We start from the raw sequence: 27,960 nt of genomic DNA, 5'->3' as shown, positions 1-27,960 counted from the left end.
TGTGGGTTTCTTTGTCAGCAATGTTGCCCGGCAATAGCCAGGAGCTCCACGGACATTTGCTAAACTAATAGGAGGGCAATACAGGCCTGAATTATCCCCCTTTTTAAATGTCCCCCGAATGTTAATGTGTGTTAGTAGAATTTTTATATAGAATGTGTGCGTGTTTAACTGTGCTATGACTTGCCTCGAGCTGTGGGGAAAGGCAGGTAAGAAATTAATTTGAAACACAACAAGATGAGTCCACAGCAAACAAGATCACTCTGCTGGCTTTTGTATTGGATCACATGTTGGATACTTCCCAAGTGCCTAGAACTGTGTGATGTATCGGTGAATAATACATGCAGATCCCAGTAAGGTGGCCTTTTGCAGCTGGCAGATGGTAATTTTGTCAGAGCTGAATATGTTTTAAGTGCAGGCCAAGGTGTTTAGGCACTGCACCCAGTGTGCCGATCACCACTGGGACCACCTTTACTGGCTTGTGCCAGAGTTTTTGCAGTTCAATCATTAAATCCTCGTATCGTGTAAGCTTTTCCAGTTGTTTCTCTTCAATCTTGCTGTCACCTGGGATTGCAACATCAACGATCCATACTTTGTTTTTTAACACGATCGTGAGGTCAGGAGTATTGTGCTCCAAAACTCTGTCTAATAATAATAATAATAATAATAATAATAATAATAATAATAATTTTCCCTGCACTGTATTGCACAGAGAAAGAGGGATGGCAACACCTGGCCTTGGGGGCAGTAGACTAGTTTGGATTAGAGATGGTCCAGCTGTCCACACTAACCTTTGAATGCCGGGCTTTTCCGGAGTTTCGCCAAAACTCTGGAGCTTTCCTTGACTTCTCCTAAAATGGTCAAACTGGGTAAACAGGTTTTACCTCACACTAAGAATGAGAATTACCTGGATGTTAACTGGACCACCAATAGTGATTTCTGGTCCAATGCAGGATATAACTCCCTTGTAGACAAGACCAGTGACAACTGGGAGCTCTGACACAATATGCCACACAAGTGAAGGGGGAGACACATGTCCTTACATATATATGGGAAACATTTGTGGTTCCAATTAAGCAATAGATGGGCTTGGATTGCTCTTAAGTTTGTTTTGCCTGAAGACAATTATAACATTCCAGAAAGGGGTGTGAATGAGAGGCCCAGGTTGGGCAATATGCCCAAGGTCTGTAGAAATGTATATAAGCACTGGAGTGACAGGCAGGGATTAAGCAGAGAAGAGAAAAACTTGGAAGAGCATCTTAGCAAAAGCAACAAAGTCCAAGGCAAGTATTATTTCTTGGCCGGTAGGGCAAGGCTGATTAGTAGAAGGAACAGGATTGGCATTGAATAAATTGGAGAAGTGACATAGGTAGTACATGGACTTTTAGGGTAATATTGGAAGGCAGCATGTCATAAGTAACAATGTTATGTGTAATGTGGCCCTGCTCTCGACCCCACCACTCTCACAAGTTAGGCTGGTGGGGACGAGAAGCAGGGCCTTCTCAGTGGTGGCCCCCCACCTGTGGAACTCACTCCCGGGGGAAATCAGAACATCACCAACCCTCCTCTCCTTCAGGAGGAGGGTGAAGACATGGTTGTGGAACCAGGCCTTTGGGCAACCAGGCAATTAAATAAGACAACTAAATAAGACAATCAGATGTGTAAGATCAGCAGGATTGTCGAAGTGGAATCAAAAACAGATCTTTGAGTTAGTGTACACTGATGGGTAGGAGGAAGAACTAGGTTTGTATTGTTTTATTGATTTTATCATTTTATTGATTTTATTGGGATAATGGCTGAATTGTGGGAACTTGTATTGTTGTACTTTTGTGATGATTGTTTTGTGTGGCAGGCGTCTAAGTGCGCCTTGCAGCTGTAAGCCGCCCTGGGTCCCCTCCGGGGTGAGAAGGGCGGGGCACAAGAATCCCAAATAAATAAATAAATAAATAATGTGTTACTTTTGATGAGAATCAGGGTAGAATGAGGTTCTTTTAAAAAAATAAGATATTTATTGGTGATGCCAATTCTCCTTTCTTATTATTTGTAACTTGTTATTTGGGGTGGGGGATTGAGTGCTATTACCAATTTATTTTAGCTGTTTCTCCCCTCTACATAGAATGTAAAAATAGGGAATAATCTGATGAACTATAGAAAGAAAATGGCCATAGCAATGTATTACTTGGGTGTGATTGGCAGTGGTGGAGCATTGAATTACATTACAAATTATTTTTAAAGGTTTTTTTTCGCTCCAATTACTTCATGAATTAGCTTTTCCTACATCAAAGTCAGAACTAGAAGGTAATTAACCTTTCACAGGTACTGTAGAGATACTAAACAAATTCTATGCAGAGATTCTAAACTAATCCTAACTTTTTTTCAGCATGAAAGGGTATCACAGAAACATTTGCTATAATATTATCTCAGCTGGCTGACAGTACATGTTGCATGTCTTCTCAGATTTTCTTAGCATACTATAGATTACGATAATTGAGCCAATCATTTCACTATTTGTATAACACTAATAATGACCATTGTTTCATTTTCACTGTGGTTCTTTTTAAATAAAGTGGTGATGATATCTTTGTGTGGGAGGATCAAGATATCTTATCTACTATTTAATTAAGAGTGGCTGGCAAACAAATCCAAACCATGCCTCGACTTGAATCTTCTTTAAGAGAGATAACATCACTTTGATATTCATGTACACACCCCTAGCCTTGCCAGCCAGATCAGGGTGTCCTTCATGTTAAGGAGAAAGCTTGCAAACAATTACACCATTCATAACAATGCATACAACTAGCATGCAATGAAGTTAGATAAAGAGTCCTTGTGGTAATATAATTTTGAACTCATTCATTTAATTAAGGGTCAGAACTTTAAAAACCAAGCCCTTTATACAATGTAATTTGCTGAACTTCTAATGGGGAGAGGAAGAAGAAAAGCTAGGAATCCTGGCAAAAGTATGGTAGCTGGGAACCAATGCTGGTTGTGCGATGCTTGTCAGAACTGGAGAAGTAAAGACGTTATGTATTTGAATGTGTTTGCATACGATAGCCAGATAGCCTTAAGCACTATGCTTGGTTGTTTGTTGTCCTCCCCCCTTTCTGTCCCCCCTCTCTGTCCCCCCCCCATCTTGCAATGACTCTGTCGCACCTGCGTCTCTCACTTGCTGCGTTGTCTAGGCATTGCGTCTCAGCTATCATACTTTTGCCAGAATCCTAAGGAAACACATAACAGAATATGTTAACATTACACAGTCGATAAACACGTCACAAAGCAAGAAAAAAAATGCATTTATGAAGAAATGAATAGCAACTCAGTTTACCACTGTGTCTTACAGTATAGAACTGTCTGGCCAAATAATCTTACATTTATTCTTGATTCAGTACATCAACTCTGGTCCCCCATATTGAACTGATTTGGTCAAGATTACCAGTGGGTTTCTATGGCCGAGCAAGCATTCAAACCTAGTTCTTCAGTTCCTAATCCAACAGCCAAACCAATACACCATGCTGGTTCTCCAAGCATAAATATTCAGGGGCAAATGTGAATACTTACATGTGAAGAACATGGATTTCTTTCTCCCTCCTTTTTTTACTTCACAAATTGCTCTATGTAGACATGACTTTTGAATACTTTGAAACAGGAGTGTTCATAGGGATATGATAGAAGCTTACTTCAAACTCTAATCTGACACTATAGAATATGGTTCAATTTGAGTCAGACCAAATTGGAGGCTACCTGAATCATTTCATGTCCTGAACTTAAGAAATAGACTCTTATGGAACTGAAATAAGAATTAATCAGGACAACGATTTCAAGATTGGTGATATGGTTACATGTTTTAATTGGTTTTAATTGTATTTACATGTTTATTGATTTTAATGGTTATTGTGTTATGTATTGTTTCAGTTTGTGTAATTGTGGCATTGCATGTTTGCCAAAGTTGGAAGCTCCTCTGAGTCCCTCTCGGGGTGAGAAGACTGTGGTAGAAATAAAACAAATAAATACATAGATAAATATGCTGAGTTATGCAACTCTGCAGCTATAACTATTCTGTACTGTTTGCCAGGAGCAAAGATAATTTGTAAGCATTAAAGAACTTAGGAGGGGATAAAGCCTACCAAACACAAAATAAAAATGAGCGAACCCATGTAAAATGAGTTTTCAAGTACATTATTGCATTACTTAAAACAATTGCATGCTTGTTTCTCTGTCATGCATGGTTATTAATATGGTTATGATTTTACATAAACCCTGGATGCACACCCACCCATGCTCACACTAAGATATATATAATTTGAGAGTACAGGATACATACTCTCATTTATGTACAAACCATCTACCCCACCCTTCAACAAGGTTACTCTTTCTCTTCAAAGAAAATCTGAAGGCAAATGCACACTCTTTTATCCAACCATGAATAGGCTGAGCATGTGATTGATAGGACTGATTAAACAAAGATTGATTAGAAGAAGACTAAGGCTTGTTGATGCAGCCTAATAGCTTTTTGGCATGTCTTTGATTAAAGTTCAAGAATGATGAAAAATTCTGGGACCAATTTGGACACTGCCCTACCTGACATGGATTCTAAACCTAAGTCAAGATTAACAAATCTGAAGATTTGTCATAATTAATTATAAGCATCTAGGAAAACAAACAAACTAAGGATTGAGAAGCAAACCTTGGAGCGAGTGAAAGCTAACATCTATAACCCTTCACTCTATCTAACTCTGTCACTCACATGTTTAGTAAGAACCGTATGCAATGGTTCCCTTATGTTGATATCCCATTTGTAGCAATACCATATACACCTGCATGGCAATGGATGGGTCTGTATTTCACAATACACCACACTCCTCTTCTGATTAATAAAAATACCAGTTCACATACTGTTGCTATAAGGAAAGTCAGCATATTTGAAAATCTAAGTGGATCCTGCACCTGGATCATATTTGCATTGAACCATATTTGACATTTTGTTGCCCATTCACACCATTTGAGGGCATATTGGAGAATCCCAACAACTATTTTTGTTTTTAATTCTAGTATGTCCATTTTTACACATTTTCTATGAAGCTATTTTGTACACCATTACCCAATGTAAACCTTCAGTAAATTTATCCCATCAACTGCACATCTTTTCCATAGTACACATCTCAAAAAACCCCTCACATTTCTTAGGCCTATGCTTCATTATATGGAAACCCCATAGAGGAAACCCTATGGAGGTATGAGTTTCCACAAAGGCATGGCATACTTTGTCTTCCAATGCAAGAATCTTGACTCCAACAAAATCCTTTTCCATCCCCAATGCATGCCAATGTCTTGTAGAACTGCTGACAAAAATGCCTGTTGACCAAACAGATAGACTATTCTTGTTGGTGAAGCTGAAGGAATACTGACAAAAGAAAGCCCTCTCAGAGGTGTTCAGCAGTGGAACTCTCTCCCCTGGAGTGTGGTGGAGGCTCCGTCTTTGGTAGCTTTTAAACAGAGGCTGGATGGCCATCTGTTGGGGTGCTTTGAATGCGATTTTCCTGCTTCCTGGCAGGGAGTTGGACTGGATGGCCCACGAGCCCTCTTCTAACTCAATGATTCTATGATTCTATGATTATTTCATACCACACAACAATCCCCTCACAGACTGTCCAAGACTATCTTGTGACCACAACTAATAGCATTGAGTTGCAAAATTCTCTGCCTCCACCCTATATCGTGATTTCTTTATTGTAGCCTCTCTGTGAGACTCTAGAATTGACATTCTTTGTGGACTTCAGTAGAGGAATGTGGCTGACAACTCAAAGGGTAAGTTTCCCCTTACCACATTTCATCCCATTGTTTTTTTAAAGTTCTGCTCCTTCATCGCAATCTACAGCCTCTGAATGATCACCGTTTAGCAGAGTTCTGTAACTCACCCCTCCAGTTTTAATATTTTAAAACCTCTGCAAGGTAGTTTTGCAAATTTTCTGAGTCATATAATCATTTGGCAATGTGGGGCACTGTTCTGATGTTAGTGAGAATGTTTGTGGAATCAAATTGAAACTAATTAGATTCTACTCCATTCCACTCTGCCAATTAAGATTTTACCTTTCTCCTCTGTCTGTCTCCGGAATAACTAATCTGCAGTTGGGAGGTCTGCATGTGGTTTTAAATATTACATTATCTACCGAGTTTCAAAAGCCAGACATAACAGGAATAAACCACACGTTGGACAGATATTACATTAGCAGATTCCTTCCTCTTTGTAGCATTCTTTGCTGCCTAGTGATAGAGTTGCATTAACTGAAATACATTTTATGCCTTGCAGAGCAAGTTCTTATTGCCTTGAAGTATCTAAAAGGGGATTGGGATAACAACAGGAACTCACATAAAAACAGAAACATCAAATCCTTCAGTTCTTCAGTTCTTCAGGACTGCCTATTTGCACCCACTGATTTTCCATTCTGAGTAGAGATTTACTGAATTGTCTGTGAAGAAACCAGAAAGAAGATGAACATCTTTGGGAATCAGCAGGTAATGTTTTCCACTTAAAGTCATTAGGGCAAAGAAGAGGTATGTCTAAAGGTGAGTCAGAAATTATACTTGTCTGAGCATGCTTAGGAGTCCATCATATAGGAAGAGGGAGAACCGATAATGAATGGGGTTTTCTGACAGCTCTCCTAGATTTACAATTTTAATCCTCCTAAATCTAGAGGCCCTTCCACACAGCCATATTACCCAGAATATCAAGGCAGAAAATCCCACAACATCTGTTTTGAACTTGGTTATCTGAGTCCACACTGCCATATATTCCAGTTCAAAGCACATAGTGTGGGATTTTATTCAGCTGTGTGGAAGGGACCCAGGTTATCCTTCACTGACTATTCTTTCCTTGATGGAAGACCTTCAAGAGACAGGCTTGTGGTTGAGAGCCTACCACTTTCTGATTTCTGAAAAGTCTGAAATACCTTATTGGCATATAGTTATTAGTTCCTAACAGATGTTGGATTATTGGGCATCCTCAGTATCTGAGGGTTCTAGAGTTTCTATGTCCAAAGGTTCCTAGATATAACTTATCCAAAGTTCTGATGTCAGGCTTGAGTTAATATTTTGGGGCATATTGCTGTGACCTTATCTCAGGACTGTTGGTTTGATGGATCTTCAGCACTGATTGCTATTCTGGGCAGAAGTCTAGATTTTCACTCTGTTTTTTGAAAAGTATTTATCCATTCTGCCCTCTTCCCCAAGTCTTTTTGGGGGTAGCAGAAAGATGTAAAAAAGGCATGCAGGGGTAATGTGGGGAGAAAGATATTACTGTTCAGATGGTCATTGTCTGAATGTTATGTTGAGATAATATGAAGCTTTACAGATTATCAAATTAAACTCGCAAGACCGCACTCCCAATAACCCTGACTAAAGTGGGAACAACAAAGGCATGGCTTTTGGACTTGTCTAAAAATAGTATTATCTCAATATAGAATTAAGAATTTATCATACCGTCATCAAAGCTAGCACTGCTTTAACCTTTTCAGTCAATGATTTACATATTTTCCTCTATGGTCTCAATTTTTAGAATAATAATTCAACCTCTTTGGTGACTCACAATGTAGGTTTGGTTGGGAGGAGATCAGGATGGAGTGAAATTTGGGAGAGAAAGATGTATGCCGGGAGCTTGAGATCAGAAAGGAATACACACACACACACACACACACACACACACACACCCCTTCAAGCATATATATGCATGCTTCTCTAAGCCTTTTTGGACAATGCAGCCTCAGAATAAATGAGAGCATCCTTTCTGAAGAACAGGAAAGTCTGCTCAGTTATTACTGTCCTTCCTCCTATTATATGCTCTGATTCATGTAACAACAGAGTATGGGTTGAAAATGAGATTGTGTAAGAAAAAAGGAAGAGACAAGAGGCAGTTTTAAGATTGCTCACAGATCAGTAATTCATATATGTCAAAATCAGGTCAGTGAAGTAATTGAATGATGTTGCCATGCAACAAACTCTGAAAACTGCTGGCATTGAAGCAACTTCCCCTGTTTCTTAGCAGAAGGCCTCTACATGGAAGTAAAAGCCCCACTGTCTTGCTTATCAGAAAGAGACATACACATACATACATATTTTTATATAACTTTTCTGCAGGCAAAACCAGAGGTCCACATTTTTGAAAGCCTCTCAAAAGGCGAAGAAGCATCCATTGCTACGCGAAAGGAGGAAGTGAAGAATGGTCTTGCCAAGTTGGGAATTAAATGCAGTGTGGTAAGATTTGAGTAATTTTATCACCCCAAAGAATCTCAAAATCACCTCCAAATCTTCAGGGCATGCTTTATTACAAGAGGTTTCTTTAGGTTTTATCATTTTTCTGTTTTCTTTTTCTGGCAACTGAGCTTTTCTATGGCTATGATCAAAGGAACACAGAAAATCTGCCTTATATTGAATAGTATCATAGCTCAGTGGTTCCCAACTTTTGGCCCTCCAGTTGTTTGGACTTCAACTCCCAGAAAACACAGCCAGCTTACAAGCTGGTAGGAATTGTGGGAGTTAAAACACCTGGAGAACCAAAGGTTGGGAACCACTGATCTAATTGAAAACATTTTACATTGAAAGCAAGCTTTCAATGTTTTAAACAGTAGACCTTTCGAGACCTATCTAGACATACTTTAGACAGAATGTGATTTCAATTTGGATCTGATGTTGGCCTTTCTCTTAGATGATTTCCCACCAAATGCCCATTCACTAGAACAGAAATGTCAATAAATGCATATAAACCTCAGTTAATAATCTATATATGTTCCTGAACATGAATCTATTTCCAAATTCACAAATATATATTTTATTCTTTCACCAACTTCCAATTTTCTTAAGATTTGCACATTGGTGACAAACTCACAGATGGGTTTTATTTTTGTACATGCTGATTGTAAAACTGGAAAGGCAAGCCAATCTGTTGTTCTATTTCTTTCAGTTTTGCTGTTCGTGGCTGCCAAGTAGGAGATTCTAGTGGGAGCTGCCATTCCCTTTCCCCACTGTAGGCATGCACACCCTGGCTAAAGTTAGAGTACAATTTCATTCCTTCCCAACTCAAGCTCTTAGTGCAAAGCTTACTGCAGCCATGCCAGTGTAACTCAGCACTAAAAGACTATATTTCTCAAGCACTCCTTCAACATTATCTTTGTTGCAACGATGCTACAAAATCCCTTTTAGCTACAGAGAGGACATGGAAGGAAAGTAGGATCAGGTGGATATAAACAGATACAAAAAAAAAAGCTTTCCCAGAGGCTTTGTTAACTGAGGTATATTTGTATATACGTAAAGTTGGGATGAGTAATCTTTCAGAAGATGGAGGACACCTGCAAAAATATAGGCAATTAAAAGTACATATTCTTTTTTTCTCCTTACCAGTAATTTCCACAAGAATGTAATGTGACTTAAAAACTTATACTCAGAGGCTGAAGACAGATTCCTCCTCATTTCTCCTTTTTTCTTCTATCAGGACAAAGTCCCCAATATTGCTGTCCTGGGATCCGGAGGGGGTATGCGGGCCATGATTGCCCTTTATGGCACACTAACAGAGCTGAAGAAATCCAACCTCTTGGACTGTATTACATACTTGAGTGGGGTATCAGGTTCCACTTGGTAAGAGCTATTCCTATGTGAATACCAATGTGACAACAGCATGTGGTAGAAACAGTCTTTTTAAGGAACAGCTCAGGGCCAGTGATTAAAGCTAATGTGCCAAGAGCAGATTTTATCATGAGCCATGAGTAGTTCTGTAACAAAGTTAGGTATTTACTGCATAGCTTTAAAAAGATAACATACAAGAATTACTGTTGTAAAGAAGACTGAGAAAGATGCTTGAACATATGGCAATACAGGCTGCCTTACACAGAGATCTTTAGTGTAGACCTATTCTCCGCACCATGATGATAATTTTCCTAAACCAAGAGTGGCATAGTTGGTATAGATAAGGAAAGACACCCTTCACCTGTTTGACAATCTTTTTGTATAAAAGGCATGACCTGTATAGTAACTTTCGAAACATATCACATCTTTAGGTACTACTTAGTATATTTCAGAAGTTATCTTTTTATGTGCCAGTTCATACATTTCATCAGTGTACAGATAAAAGTGTACAGATAAAAGACTGAGAGGGGAAAAAAACCTATTGACTATAATGGTACTTATTATTTTTCATTCATTGAATATATCAGATTAAGGTTTATACATCTCATGCTCACAGCTAAGAGAATATTTTAAATCCCTGATATTCAGGTAATAGTTATAAATGGGGTAGACAATGTAAACTCTCATGTGAAGCTTTATTTCCAACCTAATGTGAGAAAAACTAATAAATTTGCCCATCCTTAGAGATCAGTGGATATTTTGTTTCATTTTTTTTTTAAAAAAATCAAGACTGACCATAACTCATACAATTCAATTATGGGAGAAAATTCAGTGATCAGAAAATGCATCCAGAATAATAGGGATGCATTAAATCAGGGAATCCATTAAATCAATAGTGAAATTGTGTTTATCTAGTTTCATGTACACATATAGGTATACATATGCATTGTGGCTCAAGTAGTCCCAACATAGGGACTTATTCAAATATCAATGTGTTGTATACCTTACTCTTGAAACCATTTTGACGCAATGTACTTGGAATTTCACAGTGAATAGACTGAACTTCAACTTAGCTGCCCTGAGTCCCTCTTCAGAGGTCAAGAATAGGACGGGATATAAATGTTCTAAATAAATAAATAAAATAAACTTACTATTTGGAAAAGTTCGTGGACCATGAGACCTAAAATAAGGTCAGCAGATCTAGATGATTAACTATGGTTTTCTGTGGGTAAGCAGATGTTGACTACTAGATGGCATATATTCTGTATCAGAAACTAGAGCCAATGTGGTTTATCCAATGCATTTTTTTTAATCAGCACCCCAAATAGCCAAACCAAATCTAAAGATGACCAAAACCTGATTTGTAATCCTTTTGGAGAGTAGTCCCTGGTCAAGGTGGTCCCTGGTAAGAAAAAAAAGTTGGGAAGCACTGGCTAAGTGTTTGTTTCCTTGGGAGCACTTGTTGAAATTAAAAGGAATCACAATTTCTTAAGCATACAATTATGTCCAGGATAAATAAATACCTTTCAAATTAGGATCATAGCTAAAAACTGTTTCTAAATATTTGCTCTTTCTTGCAAAAGGTGCATGTCATCTCTTTATAAAAATGAAGACTGGTCAGAAAAAATGGAAACTTTGGAAAATCTTCAGCGTGAAAAACTTGTCAAAGGCCGGTGGGATTTTGTAAAGGCTAAAAAGGCTGTTCTGGAGGCTTCAAGAGATGAAAATTACTCTCTGACAGATTTCTGGTCCTATTTTATTGTGTATAAGCTCACAAAAGAGGTAGGTGGAGATTGGGAAAAAAATGTGTGTGCTCAAAACCTTAACACCAGCAAACTACACTGCAATAGTTATTAACAGTAACCCAGACAATAATGTCTTTTCAAAGGTTTGACTGCAATCTCTAATATATGACTTACATATGATTTCATCCATACACCAACAAGTTTTCAATTCTGGTGGGGGAAATAATTGTTTTGTCTCTGTTAAATCAAATGTGCTCAATCTGTTTGGGGTGACCTGTGACCTGGGAGATAATTGAAAAGACCGATTTAACTTAAATGAAATAAAAGAAAATCAATTTGCATTGTTGCAGCTCGATGAGAGTAAATTGTCGGAGCAAAGGAGATCTTGTGAGAATGGGAAAAATCCTTATCCCATCTATGCAGCTGTGGACAAGCACACCTACAGCGAAAACCATGCAGGTACTTGAGTCATGCACATACAGTAGTTTAAAGCCCTCATTGTATGCCTATTGATTTTTCTTCTAGAGTAAATTTAAACTTATGAAGCCCTAGCAAGTTTCAGATCAGGGTGTATATCGAATAGTTTTCTCTAGTACCAATCTAACCACTTTGCTAAGGCTGTCTTTTGGCATACCTATGTCAATGTAAGACTTCAGGTTATAAGTGAGAAACAGAAAAACACTGAGTATTCCTGTTTATACATGCTCAAATGTGAGCAAAGAGGAAAATACTGGTTTTTTTTTTAAACTCCACAGATACTAGCAAAGTTTTGCCCAGTACAAGCATTGTCACTAGGAAAACTGGGTGTGATGGACAAATAGGCAAATTTCACACTTGTTCCTAATACACATTGGCAGATTTGTTTTGCTTTTACAAACTTTTGAATTGTGATACATTCTGTTTGACCAAAATGAATATTAATTTCCCATTTACTCTTGGCCAAAAACTAGGCTTTTTCTTGGCTATTTCTATACTGACCCCAGTGTGACCTTAGTTCAGCCCTGCGGCAGCAGCTAAACATGCCAAGAAGTTGATCCAGCTTGACCTGAAAAAGGCAGCCTAAATGTGGTTTTCCCTCAGGTTAAGCTAACTCACGGAAAAATGTAAATCCTGAGCTAGAATTTGAGATCTTGATTTTGTGTGTGCATGGGGTAAAAACAGCTGGGCAAATTCCTGGGTTGTCAGATTGAACCCACTTTTGAGGTCAGTATAGGGTTGTCCACTGAAATCCCAAACAAGGTGCACCTATACTGTTGAATCAATGCTGTTTGACACCACTTTTACTGCCATGGCTCAGTGCTATGGAATCATAGTTTTATGAGATGTTTAGCCCACTTTGTGTCTCACCAAATGACAAATCATGTGACTTCATAGCATTCAGACATGGCAGTTAAAGAACAGCAAACTGCATTAATTCTACATTGTATATGCAATGACAGATTGTTTTATGCTTGTGTGGATAGGTCACATATGTAGCTATCCTATTGTTTGAGTAGTAAGAAATGTGTAAATTACTGCCTATGTACACAAGGACTTAATTTATTATCCCACAAATTCCTTCTGAAGTTACTCTTGTACAAGATAACTATGTTTGTTTGTGTTATGTGTTATATGGGTGGGATTTACTGGAAGCTCCCTTTGAAGCTCATTCACTCATCTCTGGGACTTAATTTCTTGTTGTAACTTGTTCTTATCCATAATATCCATCCACATCTTTATTTTTCCTCTTTGTGTTTCAGGAAGTTGGTTTGAATTCACCCCACACAACACTGCAGTTCCTGATGTAGGTGGAGCACTTGGCACATCTGGCTATGTTGACATGAAACGCCTTGGAAGTATATTCAGCAGTGGGAAACTGTATTTAGAGAAAAAGGAAAAAAGTGTTTGCTATCTTCAAGGTACATCACCCACATTTTGTTTCTTGAAATGACAAACACCAGGAAGATAGCATGCTCTGGATGAACTCTTCAGAGAGTACAGGTTACTTTTTATAAGTAAATCTATTGGTATATTTAGACCTACATTTGACAGGCAGTCTTTCTTCAGGGTTTAGTTAAACTGCCGTTCTAGTCCTATCTGAAGTTACCAAAAACTGAAGCTTTTGCACAAAAAGTATGGACTGGAATCTAGTGATGTAATGCATGTTTGCACTGCAAGCAAAACAGAAAATAGATTGTGTGTGAAATAAATGTTATCAATGTGTAATATTGCATCAATTCGCATACTTATTCTGGGGGAAAAGCCCAGTTTTCAATTGTACTCCCTTGTAATAGTGTTTAAGCACTTTGGGCATATATGGGAGTACTGGATATGGAAGCATTCCACATTGAATGCAAAAAGCTTACAAGGCTACTCACGGATCAGCATTAGAACTGTGCTTTATCCAGGAGGGTCAGTGCGATGAAGGAAGGAAGGAGCTTTGGGTTGCCTCATTGCACTCTGCGTGTGTGTGATGAGGGCTTTTCTCTCACTGGGGGCGAGGGGCTGCTGTCAGCACAGGTCACTGGGATTGAGGCATAGTGAGGCACCTCCTTGGCCCTTCTTCCTTTTCCCCTTCTCTGTGTGATGAGGGGAAACCAAGACAGAGCGGTGTATGGGGCAACACGTCCCCATGCTTCCTTAGGGAGGTGCAACCAGGAAACGGCGAGACTGGCTGATTCCTGCAGCACGTGTGACACAGTCCAAAGAAAGAAAGAGAAAAAGAAAGACAGACAACCAACAACCACATGAAGTATGTACTATTTAGTAGAGAGAAGGTGTAGTATAGTGATTCACTTTTTGGATTAGGACTTTAGAAGACCAGTGTTCAAATCTCTGTTTATGCATGAAAACTAATGGGTTTTGATGTCACATTTTCTCAGCTGAAAAGGAGAACAGTGGCAAACTTCATTTCAGTAAATTGTGCCAAGAAAACCCTATGATAGGGTTGCTATAAGTCAGAGTTGACTGAAAGGTGCATACAAAAACAACAACTACCTTTTAAATCTTGATAATCTTTGCTTCTTTGACATTACTAGACCTGTTGAATCCAATACAAGGTTATGCCATAAAGGGAAAACGTCTGAAGAATTGCCATCACCAAATGAAAAAGAAGATCATTAATACCATCTCTCCTTTATTTGCAGGACTATGGGGAAGTGCCCTTGCAAGTGAAAAAGAAATTAAGAAGGCTATAATTAGTATGGTTCTTTCTGTTTTTAAATCTAAACTCAGTGATTATGAGAGTGTGCTTCATCCAGGAGGTTTTCTTAGAACTTACTTATCTAAGAATCCACCACTAAGGATTCTGCCCATAAGGAGTAGTTGCTTTACTTACAAATCCTGCACATAACCAAGTGCATGTCCAGAACAGAATTCAGGCAAACTTTATGTTGATATTGCATTTGATTGCTCTGGGCATGTTTTAATGTAAGCTAAATATAGAACCATTATTAGCTCTTTAATTTTCTTCCATTTTAATTGTATTTAATGCAAGATTTGTATGCCATTATGTAATATTTGCATATGGTGAGGATTTTTATATTGGATTTAATTATTTTTTATGTAAATGGTCTACGGCCTATGTAGCTATATAATTAAATGATCTAATAGGAGAGAGAGGGAAGAGAAAAACAGAGGCAGGTTACAGTGAAGCACAGAAGATATGATAAAGCAAATTGATAGGAAGTTGTAAACTTCAAGCCAGTCATCAGGGAGCATAGACCTGCAAATATTTGTAGATCTAATAAATATGGGGAAAATAATACTCAAGGTGTACTGAGTATCACACTGAAGTACTGCAAAATTATTGTAAAAGGGAAAGTCAATCACATCTTGGCAGTAGATTTGTGTATTTATATGGATTATTAGCGTAATATAAATTAACAATGGCCAAAGGGTTTTCTTTATATACTTTGATTGTAAAGTTAGAATATGATAACTTGCTGCTACATTAAATAACAACCTGGCTGTTCTCAGACATACCAATTTCTTGTCATAGATTACCCCTGGTGATAGAAGGGAAATGTTGTTGGCATAGCTAAACAATGTATGTTTCACAATTATAGGACTTATAATGAGGTCGAAAGTAGGTCTTCCTGTGTATGAATGTATTACTTTATCTTTCAAGATGCTTTGCTAGACTTGATCAAGAAAGACAAAGAAAGCTACTTTCCTTCTCCTTCAAAAGACGTAGGTAAGTATAATAATCTCCCATACATTTCCCCAAATCTTCTTTGCTATTGTTCCTGTTGCTATGTGTCTTCAAATTATTTTCAACATATGGTGACCCTAAGACAAAACTTTCATGGGGTTTGCTAGGACTGAGAGTGCATGGTTCACCCATTGTCACCCAATGGGTTTCCATGATAAAATAGGGGAGTGAACCCTGGTTTCCAAAGTTGTAGTCCAATGCTCAAACCGCTACACCATACAGGTCCCAACCTGACCATATCCACAAATCCTCAGACATTTTGACAGCAGTATTACCATCTTCTTCTCTCTATCTAACATTGATTTATGGAACCTTAGGTTGTAGACCAGTGATACCAAAACAGAATGGCATGGGGATACACATCTCTCTCTGATATAAGTTACCCATGATATACACATTCACTGTCATAAGCTTCTCAACAAAAGCTGTAAGCGGATCATTTCCACAACTAGTATTTCTATTGGGAACCAAGCTTAATTTTTCCATCCTCTTTCCCACATATGTGGCAGAGAGAAAAAAAAACACATTTAGCAAAGATGTTATGATATCTCTGAGAGCAAGAGTTGAGAAATGGAAAAGCTGCTGCCTTCTGTCTTCCCTGTTAGGGGAGCACAATGGAGGTATGTTTCAGTCTCAGCTGATGCTGTTAGAGGTGTCTTGGAATCACCAGCTAAGATAAATGTAAATATCTAGAGAGCAGAGTTTCTTAAACTGTGCTCCTACAGATGTCTTGACATCAGCTCCCACAACTCCTAACAGCTGGTAAACTGGCTGGGATTTCTGGGAGCTGAAGTTGAAAAAAACCTGGAAGAGCATAGTTTGAGAATCACTGGTCTAGAGCCTTCAGTTTAGAGGTAAAATAGGCTTCTATTGATTCCAGTGTGGTGTCATGATTTGTGTGTTTCTTAATTATTTATTTATTTGCGATATTTCCACCCCGCTTTTCTCAAACCCGAAGGTGACTCAAGGTGGCTTTACAACACAGGCAGCTATTTGATGCCATTAAAACAATGCAAAAATTACAATAAACATTTAAAACAGAATTATAAAATGCATACATTAAAACCTTTACAAACATATAAAATCGCTACCTTCACTATTCGCCTCGTCATCCAAAAATATTGTCTAAGCCGTTCCAGTATTTGATTCCACATAGTTCCATATTTATTTATTGCACTAGGTTCCCAAAGGCTTGTTAAAAAAAAAACTTGTTTTCACTTTTTTGTGGAAGGTCAGGAGGGAAGTGGCTGATCTAATAACCCTAGTGAGGAAGTTCCACAGCTGAGGGGCCACCATTGAGAAGCCCCCATCTCTCGTCTCTGCTAATTGTGCTTGCGAAGAAGGTGGGACTGAGAGCAGGGCCTCCCCAGATGATCTTAAACTCCTAGATGGTTCATAGGAAGAGATGCATTCAGACAGGTAAGCTGCGCCGGAACCATTTAGGGCTAAAATATAGTGTTGGACTATGATTATGACTAGAGTTTGAATCCCACTTGACTATGGAACTCCACTGGTGACCTTGAGTGAATCACATGTTCTCATCCTCAGAAGAGGTCAATAGCCGCCAACCCCCCCCCCCCCCCCCCCATAATAGGGTCACCATAAGCTGGAAATGCCTTGAAGATATATAACAACAATTAATCTTTGTTCTCTTACAAAAGTGTGTGCATGTATTGGGGGGGGGGGGGGATCCCGGTATTGCTAGAATATAAGATGTCAGCTAGCCTTTGTGAGACCCAGATGAGGTTCTGCTTTGGACTCAACCAATTTCTAGAAGGAATAGCAGAGGGCAGTTCATCCCCCCTATTTTTCACAGAGATGCCAGTGAAGAAAGATAATTTAGAATACAAAGGTCATTGCTAGCATCTGTAATCCTTTCTGCATTGTTTCAATCCAAAGAATTTCAGAACCTTAACGTACTTAGCCAGGCTTATCAGTACGTTCTGGAGTTGCAATTGTGTGCATCAGATGGGACAGCATCAAATCCAGAGGCATTCTTTGATCAGCTTGAAATACTTTTGGGACGTAAGTAAAATTTGAACAATAAATCTTTATTCTGGAAAGCAAATGAGCTTTTACATTTGTATGTGTTATTGAACACCTGCATTGTCTTCCCGCATAGCTTATTTAGGAAAATGGAATCATGGGAAGGAGAACTGTATTGTTAGAGTTCCATACTCTTCACTTCTTTGATCCATGAGTAATTTGAATTTTGATTAGCAATAATCAGATTATCCTTTATGTGCCTTCATGTTATTTCAGACCCATGATTTAAATGGGGGCAAAACTTTGCTAGCAGAACTAGTGGTATTTTGACTGCTGATCTACACACACACACACACAGAGTACATTGTGTGGTTTCTCATCCTACCTTTATCCAACATGACCTTGTGCATTTTATGAAGTCTACAGAACCAGCAAAAGCTATGCAATAGTCAAAGAGATGCGTCAGAACTGGGCCTTCTTAGATGAAGAAAAGAGAGAAGATTTGTGTGTGAAACTGTGGGAAGCTCTAAACAAGGATTTTGGAGGCAAGTATTGCAGTAACCATTCATTGCTCTCTAACAATGCTTTCCTCTAGAAGGTATCCATGTAAGTTTAATGGCATTTGGTTTAGATAAAATTCTTTCCATTCATGTCTAATAGTATGCTCAGGTGGGGAAGGGGTGCTGACATGGTGGGAGTGGTACAAACATTTATGGCAAAGTTTAAAATTCATCCTTTGCACAAAAAGTGCCTATACAGCTATACATACTGAACATGTAATGGAAGGGGAATGGGGAAGTAACAATGGAGCATACAGACACATATGGCATGGGGAGTAAGAATTGTTACAGGAAATGACTGAAGGAAATGATTGTAACCCTGTAGAAAAATATATCTTCTAGGAGTGAGGCTAAACTGCAACTTCTTGTTATATGTCCAGCTCGTAACTTCTTGCTTCAGTTGGTCTGAGAAGTTTCTCTTTCGGCACCCCATCAGACACACTTGTGTGTTATGAATATGCATGTGCGTCTGACCATGGGAGCCTTGTGTGAAATGTATAACACATTGGATTGTAACCAGACTAAAATGAAGTTAAAGCCTGTGCCATGTATATTTTGATATCAGTTGTACTGAACAAATCAATGCAAACAAAAATAAAATATGCAACTTCTTTGACTCTCCTTCATGTTTCTAAAACATATGATGAATTGCACATTAGAATTTGACATTAAGATAACCTACTGTATCATCTTTATACCAAGGCATATATTCTTTGCCTCTTTATATTTCTCTTTGCTTATTTCCATTTTTCTCAGGACCTGAAGAAAAGCTCAAAAAGCTTCCTATTTACAGACCTATTGAAGTAATTAAAGGCAAGTAAATGAATATTTCCTGTACATTGCCCCCACCTAGTACATTTCAAAATTGTAAAGTAACAATGGATTAGAATTATATCTTGTGCAGTAGCAGAATACAAGATAATCTCAAGATTGAGTTAAAGGGTGACTGTTTTTTTTTTGTTCCTCCCATAACTAAGGACTTTATTGTATGAACCTTCTATTATAGTGTGGTTGCACTTTAATTGATACGAGATGCATACTGTGATAAGCACCTTTGGCATCAGACTTTCCTTCATTTCTGCAATTGCACTGATTTCGCAGTTCATGGTTCTGGGTTTGCATCTCTGCATACCATCATAGCCCTTCCCTTTCACACTTCTGTCATTCTACAATTTTTAAAAAAGGGAATTTTGTAATTGCTTTATCTATTTACTTATTTGCTTTCACTTACTATGTAATATAGCTAGTTTCCTCCATTTCCCGTTGCAAGCCCTCCAGACATGATGAGCAAATATGATCCTCATCATCTTTTGTTGTCAGCGGAGCCTGGGCCAGAATTTCCTGTCCAGATCCAATGTAAAACTTTCACTGAATTCACAAAGGGAAACATCAGATTATATTAAAAGATTAAGGACTCTATCACATGGATCAGGGAATTAGACATGGACATGGAAATTGAGAAGGAAGACACCAAAAGGGAAATATATAGCAAAAGAAAAGTACAATTTATTAAGGGAAGCAAAAAGGAAAATGTTACAAAAATGGTACAGAACTCTTGTACAACTTTCATGTTTTTTACCAAGATAAAGGACAGGTGTTGACATGGTTGTGAACAAAGAGGGGTGTTTAACCACATGATATGGGAATGTGATCAAGTGCAAGAATACTGGAGAATGCCTGAAGGGGAAATCTAGAATGTTAAATCTACAAATAGTAATAGGTAATAGAAATATACTACATGCAAGGATAACGGGAGTGAAGAATATACAAAAAGAAAATTTGGTTGACAAATTAATAGCGTGTTCACAAATTGTTTTAGTGAGGGGGTTGGAAAGATAAAACAAACTGGACACTGGCTAATTGGTATAAGTAAATAGTATGTTAAATGTGGAAATAACAAATTGCAAATGGAACAATATAGATAAAATTAAGAAGGTTATAATAACTAAAAGAATGTGGGAACCAGTTAGGAATTATTTAGAGAATGTGCTAAGATGTGGAATTGAAAAATTAAGACTGAGATTGATATTTCAAATGTAACTTATGTAGTTTTCTGTATAAATTGCATGTACAGGGAGGGGAGGGTGGGAGTGGGAAAAAACAATAAAATAGCAATTTTAAAAAGGACTCTATCACACAAGGCATGCAAATTGGCATTGAATTTAGACGATTACATTTGATGATGGCTCCTACTGCATAACGCTATGTGCATGCTGCTACCAGTCGTATTTCTCCCTGAAATTACCCCATCCCTCAAGCGCTCACTTCCTGCAACTCATTCCCATCACCTACCTTAGTTTAATGAGTCTGTTCTACTTCTGTGCCAACATGCTAGCATTAAAGTAATGTGAAGAGGCAGGATTAGCCTTCTCTGTCCCTTCCTCATCTCTTTAACTATTCCCAAGATTTTACTGCTTCTTTAATGTTTTATAGTTAGATTTGCCTTTTAATTGTTTTTCAGAACTGCATATTCCCCTCTCCAAATTGTGCAATTTTTTTTATTGCTCTGGGCCCTCGGTAATTTGGCTTGCCCACTATTCACTTTGTAAGATTTATCTTAGCTTGAATCTTGTTGGTAGTCAATCCCAACTATAGCTCATTCTATTATCTGCTTCAAATTTATGCAAATCTCCTTAATTTAGTGGCTAATTATCTCACACCAGAAGTGACTTTCAGTTTCTCAAGTCGCTCCTGACACAATAAATAAATAAATAAATAAATAAATAAATAAATAAATCCTACAGTAGTTGGGACTTCATGTGAAATTTACTGTAGACAGTCACCCCTTTTTAGTATCAATTAGACTTTTCCTGTTTCTCATTTTCCTGTTTTTCTTTTATTTTAGCACCAGTAGAAAAAGTTCTGGCATCTGTTCCTTTAACCCCTCTTCAAGCAGTTAAAGGCAAGTAACTCAATATAAAACTTGTTTTGCCAGATACCTGTCTCCTGTGTCATATATTTTATAGAGACCTGAAGCGTATCTACACTGTAGAATCAATGTAGTGGACAACACTTTAAATGCCATGGCTCAATTCTATGCAATTGTGAGAACTGTAATTTTTCAACTTCTTTAAGCCCTCTCTGCCAAATAGTGTTGGTGCCTCACCAAACTACAACTTTCATTATCCTACAGCATTAAGGTGATGCTGAACTGCATTAATTCAACCATTACATATTGAATGGTTGAATTCTTGTCCCACACTAGCTATGCACACATTCAAATGAGATCTTAAGAGTCATAGGTTTTACTTGTTAACTGTGATTGTATCTTTATTGTTTTTGTGATTTTTTTAAAAAAATGGCTATTTGAAGTAAATTATTTGGGAATGTTATTATTTAGTGCCTAGGTAGTAACCTCAATAAATAAAAATAACATCATCAACTTGTTTCAATTTCATTCAGGTGATTGTATCAAAATAGGATATGTATATACAGGCCAGTAGACAGGATTTTGATTCGGGGGGGGGGGGGGGACTGAGTTTGATTCGGGGGGGGGGGCTGAGTCTGAGTGAAAGAGGGTCTACCCTAGCAAACCTTTTGTATCGTTACCCCAATACCCCCAGGCACATGAGATATATTGAGCATGGTGATCAGATCATGATATGAATAAACATAACAGTTTAAATAATGTACCAGTAAGGCCTTTTCGCAGACCACCATGAGAATTGGGGGGGGGGGGGGGGGCTGAAGCCCCCAAAGCCCCCCCCCCCCCCCGACTACATGCCTGTGCATATAGTAAAATGGGATATGTATATAGTAAAGCACAGTACAAACAAAATCTTGACACACCCTCTCTCTTTGTATTGTACTGTGTATTTTATTTTCATTTGGAGTTTCATTACTTTGAGTGGAAAACAAGCTATGAAAGGAAGGAAGATTGAGCTTACGTGTGCTCAAATAGTCATGATTTTTTGATCAGCTGAAGTTTCTAAAGTACAGGAAATAATTTCAGAATAAAATATGTGGGCTGTTAGGGGAGTTAAGGATTTCTTGTTATAATTTTCATGTTTTTTTATATGTTTCACTCTGAATCTCATTCTTTTTAGACTGGATCAGATATATCCACAAGACCAATTCATGCATTCTGACGTGGTCATGGGGATGCACAAGTAATTTCTTGTACAACTTATGTAAGTGTATTAAAGTTACTTTTAGTGGAAATAATGCACTAGAGTATTTGTAGGAGGAATAATATTTTTAATGCAACAAAGATGTTGCGAAACAGGGATAGGGAGAGTGAAATGAAGCTATATATCAATATTTGAATGGTAATGAAGAGAATCAAGTTCTGCTTGCCACAAATCATTTACCAGCTGATTTATCATCCCTGATTGAACAAAATAACAAAATAACAAAAAAAAAAAAGAAGCAAACATTTTGAAAATTCAAACAAAAAAGAGATATAAAATCAATGAAGAACAGGGTCAGAATGAATCCAATATTATTTATTTATTTATTTGCCATATTTATATACCGCCTTTCTCAGCCCGAAGGTGACTCAAGGCAGTTTACAGTTGGCACAATTCAATGCCCCCAACAACATAAAATACAATTAAAAACATTTAGCATATAATATTATATATAAATATAATAAATAAAATATAAAATCTATATTTTATATTATATAGCATATAACATACTGACCTTGAAGGAGCTGGGGGTGGTGACGGCCGACAGGGAGCTCTGGCGTAGGCTGGTCCATGAGGTCACGAAGAGTCGGAGACGACTGAACGAATGAACAACAACAAAGCATATAACAACAACAACAACAATAGTAACAACAATAATCTAAGGTTGTGAGCAGCTTTGGGTCCCAGAATAAATAAAATGATGATGATGGTGATGATGATAATGATTCTCAGTATAAGTAAAATAACAAAAATAATAAAATAAAATAAAATAATAATAATTAACGAATAAAATAACAATAATTAACGAATAAAATAATAAATAAAATAATAAATAAAATAATAAAATAATGAAGTTTATCATTGTGAGTAATACTTTGGGGCCTTTAAAGCAATGGCTTCATTTGTCTCTGGTATAACTATCCCAGGTTATTATGTTATTTCCTCCTCCTACATGATTCCCTCTTCCTGTATAGACACCATAGACTGATACTTCTTAACAGAGCAAACTTATGCATACCTTCCAATATTTCACAGATGAAAATAAGGCCAAGGTAGAAAAGGTAATAAGTGAAGAAGTAAACACAAGCTAGGATAAGCTGCAGCAGTTTGATTTTTCCTGAGTCTATTGGGAATAGCAGGTTTCCATGCTTTCTTCCCCCTTGTTGCTGAGTTAATTGGTTGCAAACTAAATCATTTAAAAAGTAGTTGAAATGTGGGCCGATAGAGTATCAGGACATTTGGTAGGTATGGTAGGTATACCTTTAGGACTTTATCCCATGGGCAGGAGGAAAGCGGGGGGGGGGGGGGGGGTGTGAAGGAAAATGGGAGAAAGCATCACTAAAAGTGGGGACCCAACTTACCTTGGCAAGATATGTCTTCGGGATGGCCCCCAATCCTATGACATTTTCATATAATACTGTAAATAAATAAATAATATATAAATACCATAAAATATAAACACGGTAAATAAATAAATAAAATAAATAAATACATTTTCCCATCTTTCAGCTGTCTTCTGTATCCTGTCACTTTCCTCAGTCAGGAGTCCTCTCTCCGTTTTCACATGCTGGCAAGACGAATTTCCACGGGTAGCCATCAAAAGTGGCTGTGTCTTATGGGATGGTTTCCATGGGAATCTGTTTTGCCAGTATATGAAGATGGTAAGAAAATGAAGAAAATTGGGATGGGATAAGGTCCTAATCTCTGTTAAACTACAAGTGCTAACCTAAGTGCAAGCTCTGTTGAAGAATTCCGGTCTCCTATTAACTCTTCAGAACATTATTCTATTTTAACATTATGTCTGATTTGAATCAGTAAATTTCACAACTTCTAGACAAAACATAAGAGCTTGATAAATAGGTATCTCCAGCTATAATTGACCCTCTTTTTGAACACATGATAATAAGGTTGGAGCTTGTGGTAGGAACCAGGAAAATATATCTGAACCCAAATTTATGCATGAGTTTTGGCTACTATTATATTTGAGTTTGTGCAAACTTTTTACATTCATGTTCTGCTTTGTTTCACATTGTTAGCTGAGGTCAAACTTCCTGAGCTGAGAAGAAAAGAGGTCATATCTCTGATTGATGCCGGGCTGGCTATAAACAGTGCTTATCCACTTGTCCTCCATCCAGACAGAAATGTGAAACTGATTCTCTCCTTTGACTTCAGTGCTGGGGATCCTTTTGAGGTAATTCATTTAATTAATGGTGCAGACATACAAGATCACGACCCGTTATCTCCTTCCTATTGCCAGGGATCGAGAGTGAATGTGAGTAATAATGAATGGAGAATATCCAAATAGATTGAAAGTAGGAAATAGAAGGCTTTCCAACAATCAAACAAATGACCAACCAACCAACAAAATAATAATTTCTATTTCTTACCCGTCTCTCCTTTTGACTTTAGAAGGGCAACACTTCTATATAATCACATATTAAAAGATAGCTAAAATGCAACCATGAAAGCATTTATTAAAAACACAGACATTGAAATGCATGAAACAAAAGTTAAAACATGTGATTTAAAAGTCATACTTAAAGCTGACAAGGACCCCTTTTACACTGCCATATAATCCAGATTATCAAAGTAGATACCGTATATACTCAAGTACAAACTGAATTTTTCAGCCCTTTTTTAGGCTGAAAAAGCTCCCCTTGGCTTATACTCGAGTCAAGGTTATTTATTATTTTACTCTGTTATTATTTTTGTTACATTTATTATTTTACTATTATTATTATTTATTAATTATTATTATTAATTATTATTATTATTATTGTTACTACAATTACATTATTTTACTCTATTATTTTATTACATTTATTATTTTACTCTATTATTATTATTATTATTATTATTATTACATTTATTAATTTACTATATTATTATTGAAAGGAAACATAAGCACATTTATATTGAAGAAGGTTAGAATAATGGTTTAATCACAGTTGGATAGTCATATCTTCAATTACAGTTTTATGTAAATATTCAAAAACATTTAACCTACTGATGCCTCAATTACTGTAATTTTATTGGTATCTATTTTTTATTTTGAAATTTACCAGTAGCTGCTGCATTTCCCACCCTCAGCTTATACTTGATTAATATGTTTTCCCAGTTTTTTGTGGTAAAATTATGTGCCTCGGCTTATATTTCGGATTGTCTTATACTCGAATATGTACGGGTAATCCAGATTTTCCTCTTTGAACTAGGTTATATAATCTGCCATATAATCCAGTTTAAGGCAGATAATCTGGATTTTATGTGGCAGTGTAGAAGGGGCCTGAGTAGGCCTGTCAAAGGAGATAAGTCTTCAGTTGTGTTTTATTCCACAGTCTTTGGGTGACCGATTAAAAAAAGGCTTCTGGGTGAAATATCAGCTCTAATTTTTTTCTGAGAAGATGTGACAATTTGCTCATCAATTACATTGACTTCTCTTTTAACTTGGTGCAGACCATCAAAAAAACAGTTAAGTACTGCAAGATCCGTGGAATTAAATTTCCCAGAATAGATGAGAGTGAGCTGATGGACAAAGACAACCCTTCAAACTGCTATATTTTTAGAGGAGAAGGCCTGACTGTTATGCATTTCCCGCTGTTCAACAAAGTCAACTGTCAAGGTAACATGGGAAGGAGTTCATTTGGATTTTTTAAAACCAGTTTTTAATCAGAGTGGCTGTGACTGAAAAACATACAAATTGTTTATTTTCTTTCAAAGTCAAATTGTTCTAACATGATATGACCTAGGGCCACATCAGACTGTGATTTTCAGCATCCTAGGATCCTTGTAGCATGCTGAAAGGACAGAGCCTGCCATGTGCTATCAGATGATACATGGCAACTTTCGGCGGGGCTCCATCCTTCCAACCTGCTGCAAGCATCCTAGGATGCTGAAAAGAGAACACAATGAATTCCAGTGTTCTCATACTTAAGGCATAATGCATGGGGAAGCTGGGTGGTGATGCTTGCCCCCCATGGGATGAATAAGGGGATGATGCAGATGATGCAGGGTATGGGGTGACAGGTCTCCATGATGCATACCAAATCCCCCTGCTATTGCCCGTAAATTGGACCTCAATGCAACGAGGTCCCTTGTCCCTATAGTTTCAGCTTCTGTTTTCCTCTTTTTGACATGTGTACTTTTTCAGAATGGTGAACTCTTCTTTCTTTAAGCTTTCTCTTAAGCTCTCCACATATAATTTGTGTCCAACCAACAATTTTCATTTTCCCTCATGCTACTGATTACTGCAAATTTCACAGCTAAAGTCATGCATAAATCTCATGCATTTGCCAAACAGTTCCAACTGTTCAACAAAGTCAGCTGTCAAGATAACAGAGAGATCTTTTTCTTCTGAGAGTTTTACCAAATATCTGGTAGTAAAGTGAATAGCTAGAAGCTGCGGAGAGTCATTTTGCTCAGCATACTGAATCATTCTCATACACCTTATGTTGTCTCCTTCCAGTATAAACACACGGTTTCTCAAAGTACATTCCTGATGAGAAAAGTACAACTTGTAACCACCTAAGCAACAGACCTCATACTATTGAAACTTTGTATTCCTGTTTTATGCCCCTCACAATTCAAAGCTAGTAATAGAGACAGATTTTATAGTATCACTAAATAGCCTTCAGGCAGCATTTCTCAACCTGGGAGTCAGGACCCCTGGGGGGGGGGGGGGTGTTGTGAGGGGTGTCAGAAGGGTCTCCGAATACCACCAGAAAACACAGCATTTTCTGTTGGTCATGGAGGTTCTGTGTGGGAGGTTTGGCCCAATTCTATCATTGGTAGGGTTCAGAATGCTTGTTGATTGTAGGTGAACTATAAATCCCAGCAACTACAACTCCCAGATGTCAAGGTTTATTTTCCACACACTCCACCAGTGTTCCCATTTGGGCATATGGAGTATTCGTGATCCATCATTGTTTGAGTCCACAGTGCTCTCTGGATGTAGGTGAACTACAACTCCCAAACTCAAGATCAATGCCCACCAAATCCTTCCAGTATTTTCTGTTGGTTGTGGGAGTCCTATGTGTCAAGTTTGGTTCAATTCCATCTTTGGTGGGGTTCAGAATGCTCTTTGATTGTAGGTGAACTGTAAATCCTAGCAAGTACAACTCCCAAATGACAAAATCATTTTTTTTAGTGATGGTCATTCCTTGGGTTAGTAGGTGTATTGTGGCCAAATTTGGTGGCAATTTGTCCAGTGGTTTTTGAGTTATGTTAACCCCACAAACAAACATTACATTTTTATTTATATAGATTACTGAAAGAAAATAGTTTTCTCTTCTCCCCTTTATCCTTTACACTGGCTTTGGGATCCTATCACCTTCCACATATTTCGGGACTACAGCCCTGATCTGCATAATGAGACACAATAGGAATTGGTCCTATGCTTCCTGTATACCATGCCCTATATGTTCCATGTCTTTGTCCATCTTGGCAATACATAATAGAGCTGTCTTGTTGCAAATAAGCAGATTTGAGCCTTTTGAATACCTGCATCTTAAACCACTCAAGAAACATGGAAACTGTCCTGAATTCTGTAATGAAAAAGGAAAGATAGAACTGGGTGGGACTACAAAATATTGTTGGGCTGTGTATCAAGCTCCTTAGGAGAACTTATGTAGTTGGTGTGCTGTAGTCAGGGGTGGCTCAACCCATTACGCAAAGTAAGCATTTGCAGTATAGTTGATTTTGCCCAGGGGCGCTCTTGAGGCACTCTTGGGGGAAAATAGACT

At 37.7% G+C, this 27,960-nt stretch overlaps 1 protein-coding gene across 1 annotated transcript in view; it reads left to right on the top strand.

The window, feature by feature from the left end:
- Window positions 1–1,200: 1,200 nt before the first annotated feature.
- Window positions 1,201–27,960, top strand: part of LOC132778047 (cytosolic phospholipase A2 gamma-like) — a 29,355-nt gene continuing 2,595 nt past the window's right edge. The window contains exons 1-16 of the mRNA XM_067469968.1: window positions 1,201–1,280; window positions 6,305–6,510; window positions 8,128–8,244; window positions 9,479–9,621; window positions 11,193–11,391; window positions 11,705–11,813; window positions 13,094–13,252; window positions 14,480–14,533; window positions 15,463–15,528; window positions 17,446–17,571; window positions 17,952–18,077; window positions 18,849–18,905; window positions 20,938–20,994; window positions 22,139–22,222; window positions 24,259–24,413; window positions 25,676–25,841. Of these exons, the coding sequence (XP_067326069.1) occupies window positions 6,487–6,510; window positions 8,128–8,244; window positions 9,479–9,621; window positions 11,193–11,391; window positions 11,705–11,813; window positions 13,094–13,252; window positions 14,480–14,533; window positions 15,463–15,528; window positions 17,446–17,571; window positions 17,952–18,077; window positions 18,849–18,905; window positions 20,938–20,994; window positions 22,139–22,222; window positions 24,259–24,413; window positions 25,676–25,841 (1,642 nt within the window). The 5' untranslated portion in view covers window positions 1,201–1,280; window positions 6,305–6,486. The remainder of the gene's footprint in view (window positions 1,281–6,304; window positions 6,511–8,127; window positions 8,245–9,478; window positions 9,622–11,192; window positions 11,392–11,704; window positions 11,814–13,093; window positions 13,253–14,479; window positions 14,534–15,462; window positions 15,529–17,445; window positions 17,572–17,951; window positions 18,078–18,848; window positions 18,906–20,937; window positions 20,995–22,138; window positions 22,223–24,258; window positions 24,414–25,675; window positions 25,842–27,960) is intronic.

The sequence above is a fragment of the Anolis sagrei genome, chromosome 6 (genome assembly GCF_037176765.1).
Source record: "Anolis sagrei isolate rAnoSag1 chromosome 6, rAnoSag1.mat, whole genome shotgun sequence".
In the NCBI taxonomy this organism is placed as follows: Eukaryota; Metazoa; Chordata; class Lepidosauria; order Squamata; family Dactyloidae; genus Anolis; species Anolis sagrei.
This window is presented reverse-complemented; position numbering and strand designations above follow the sequence as displayed.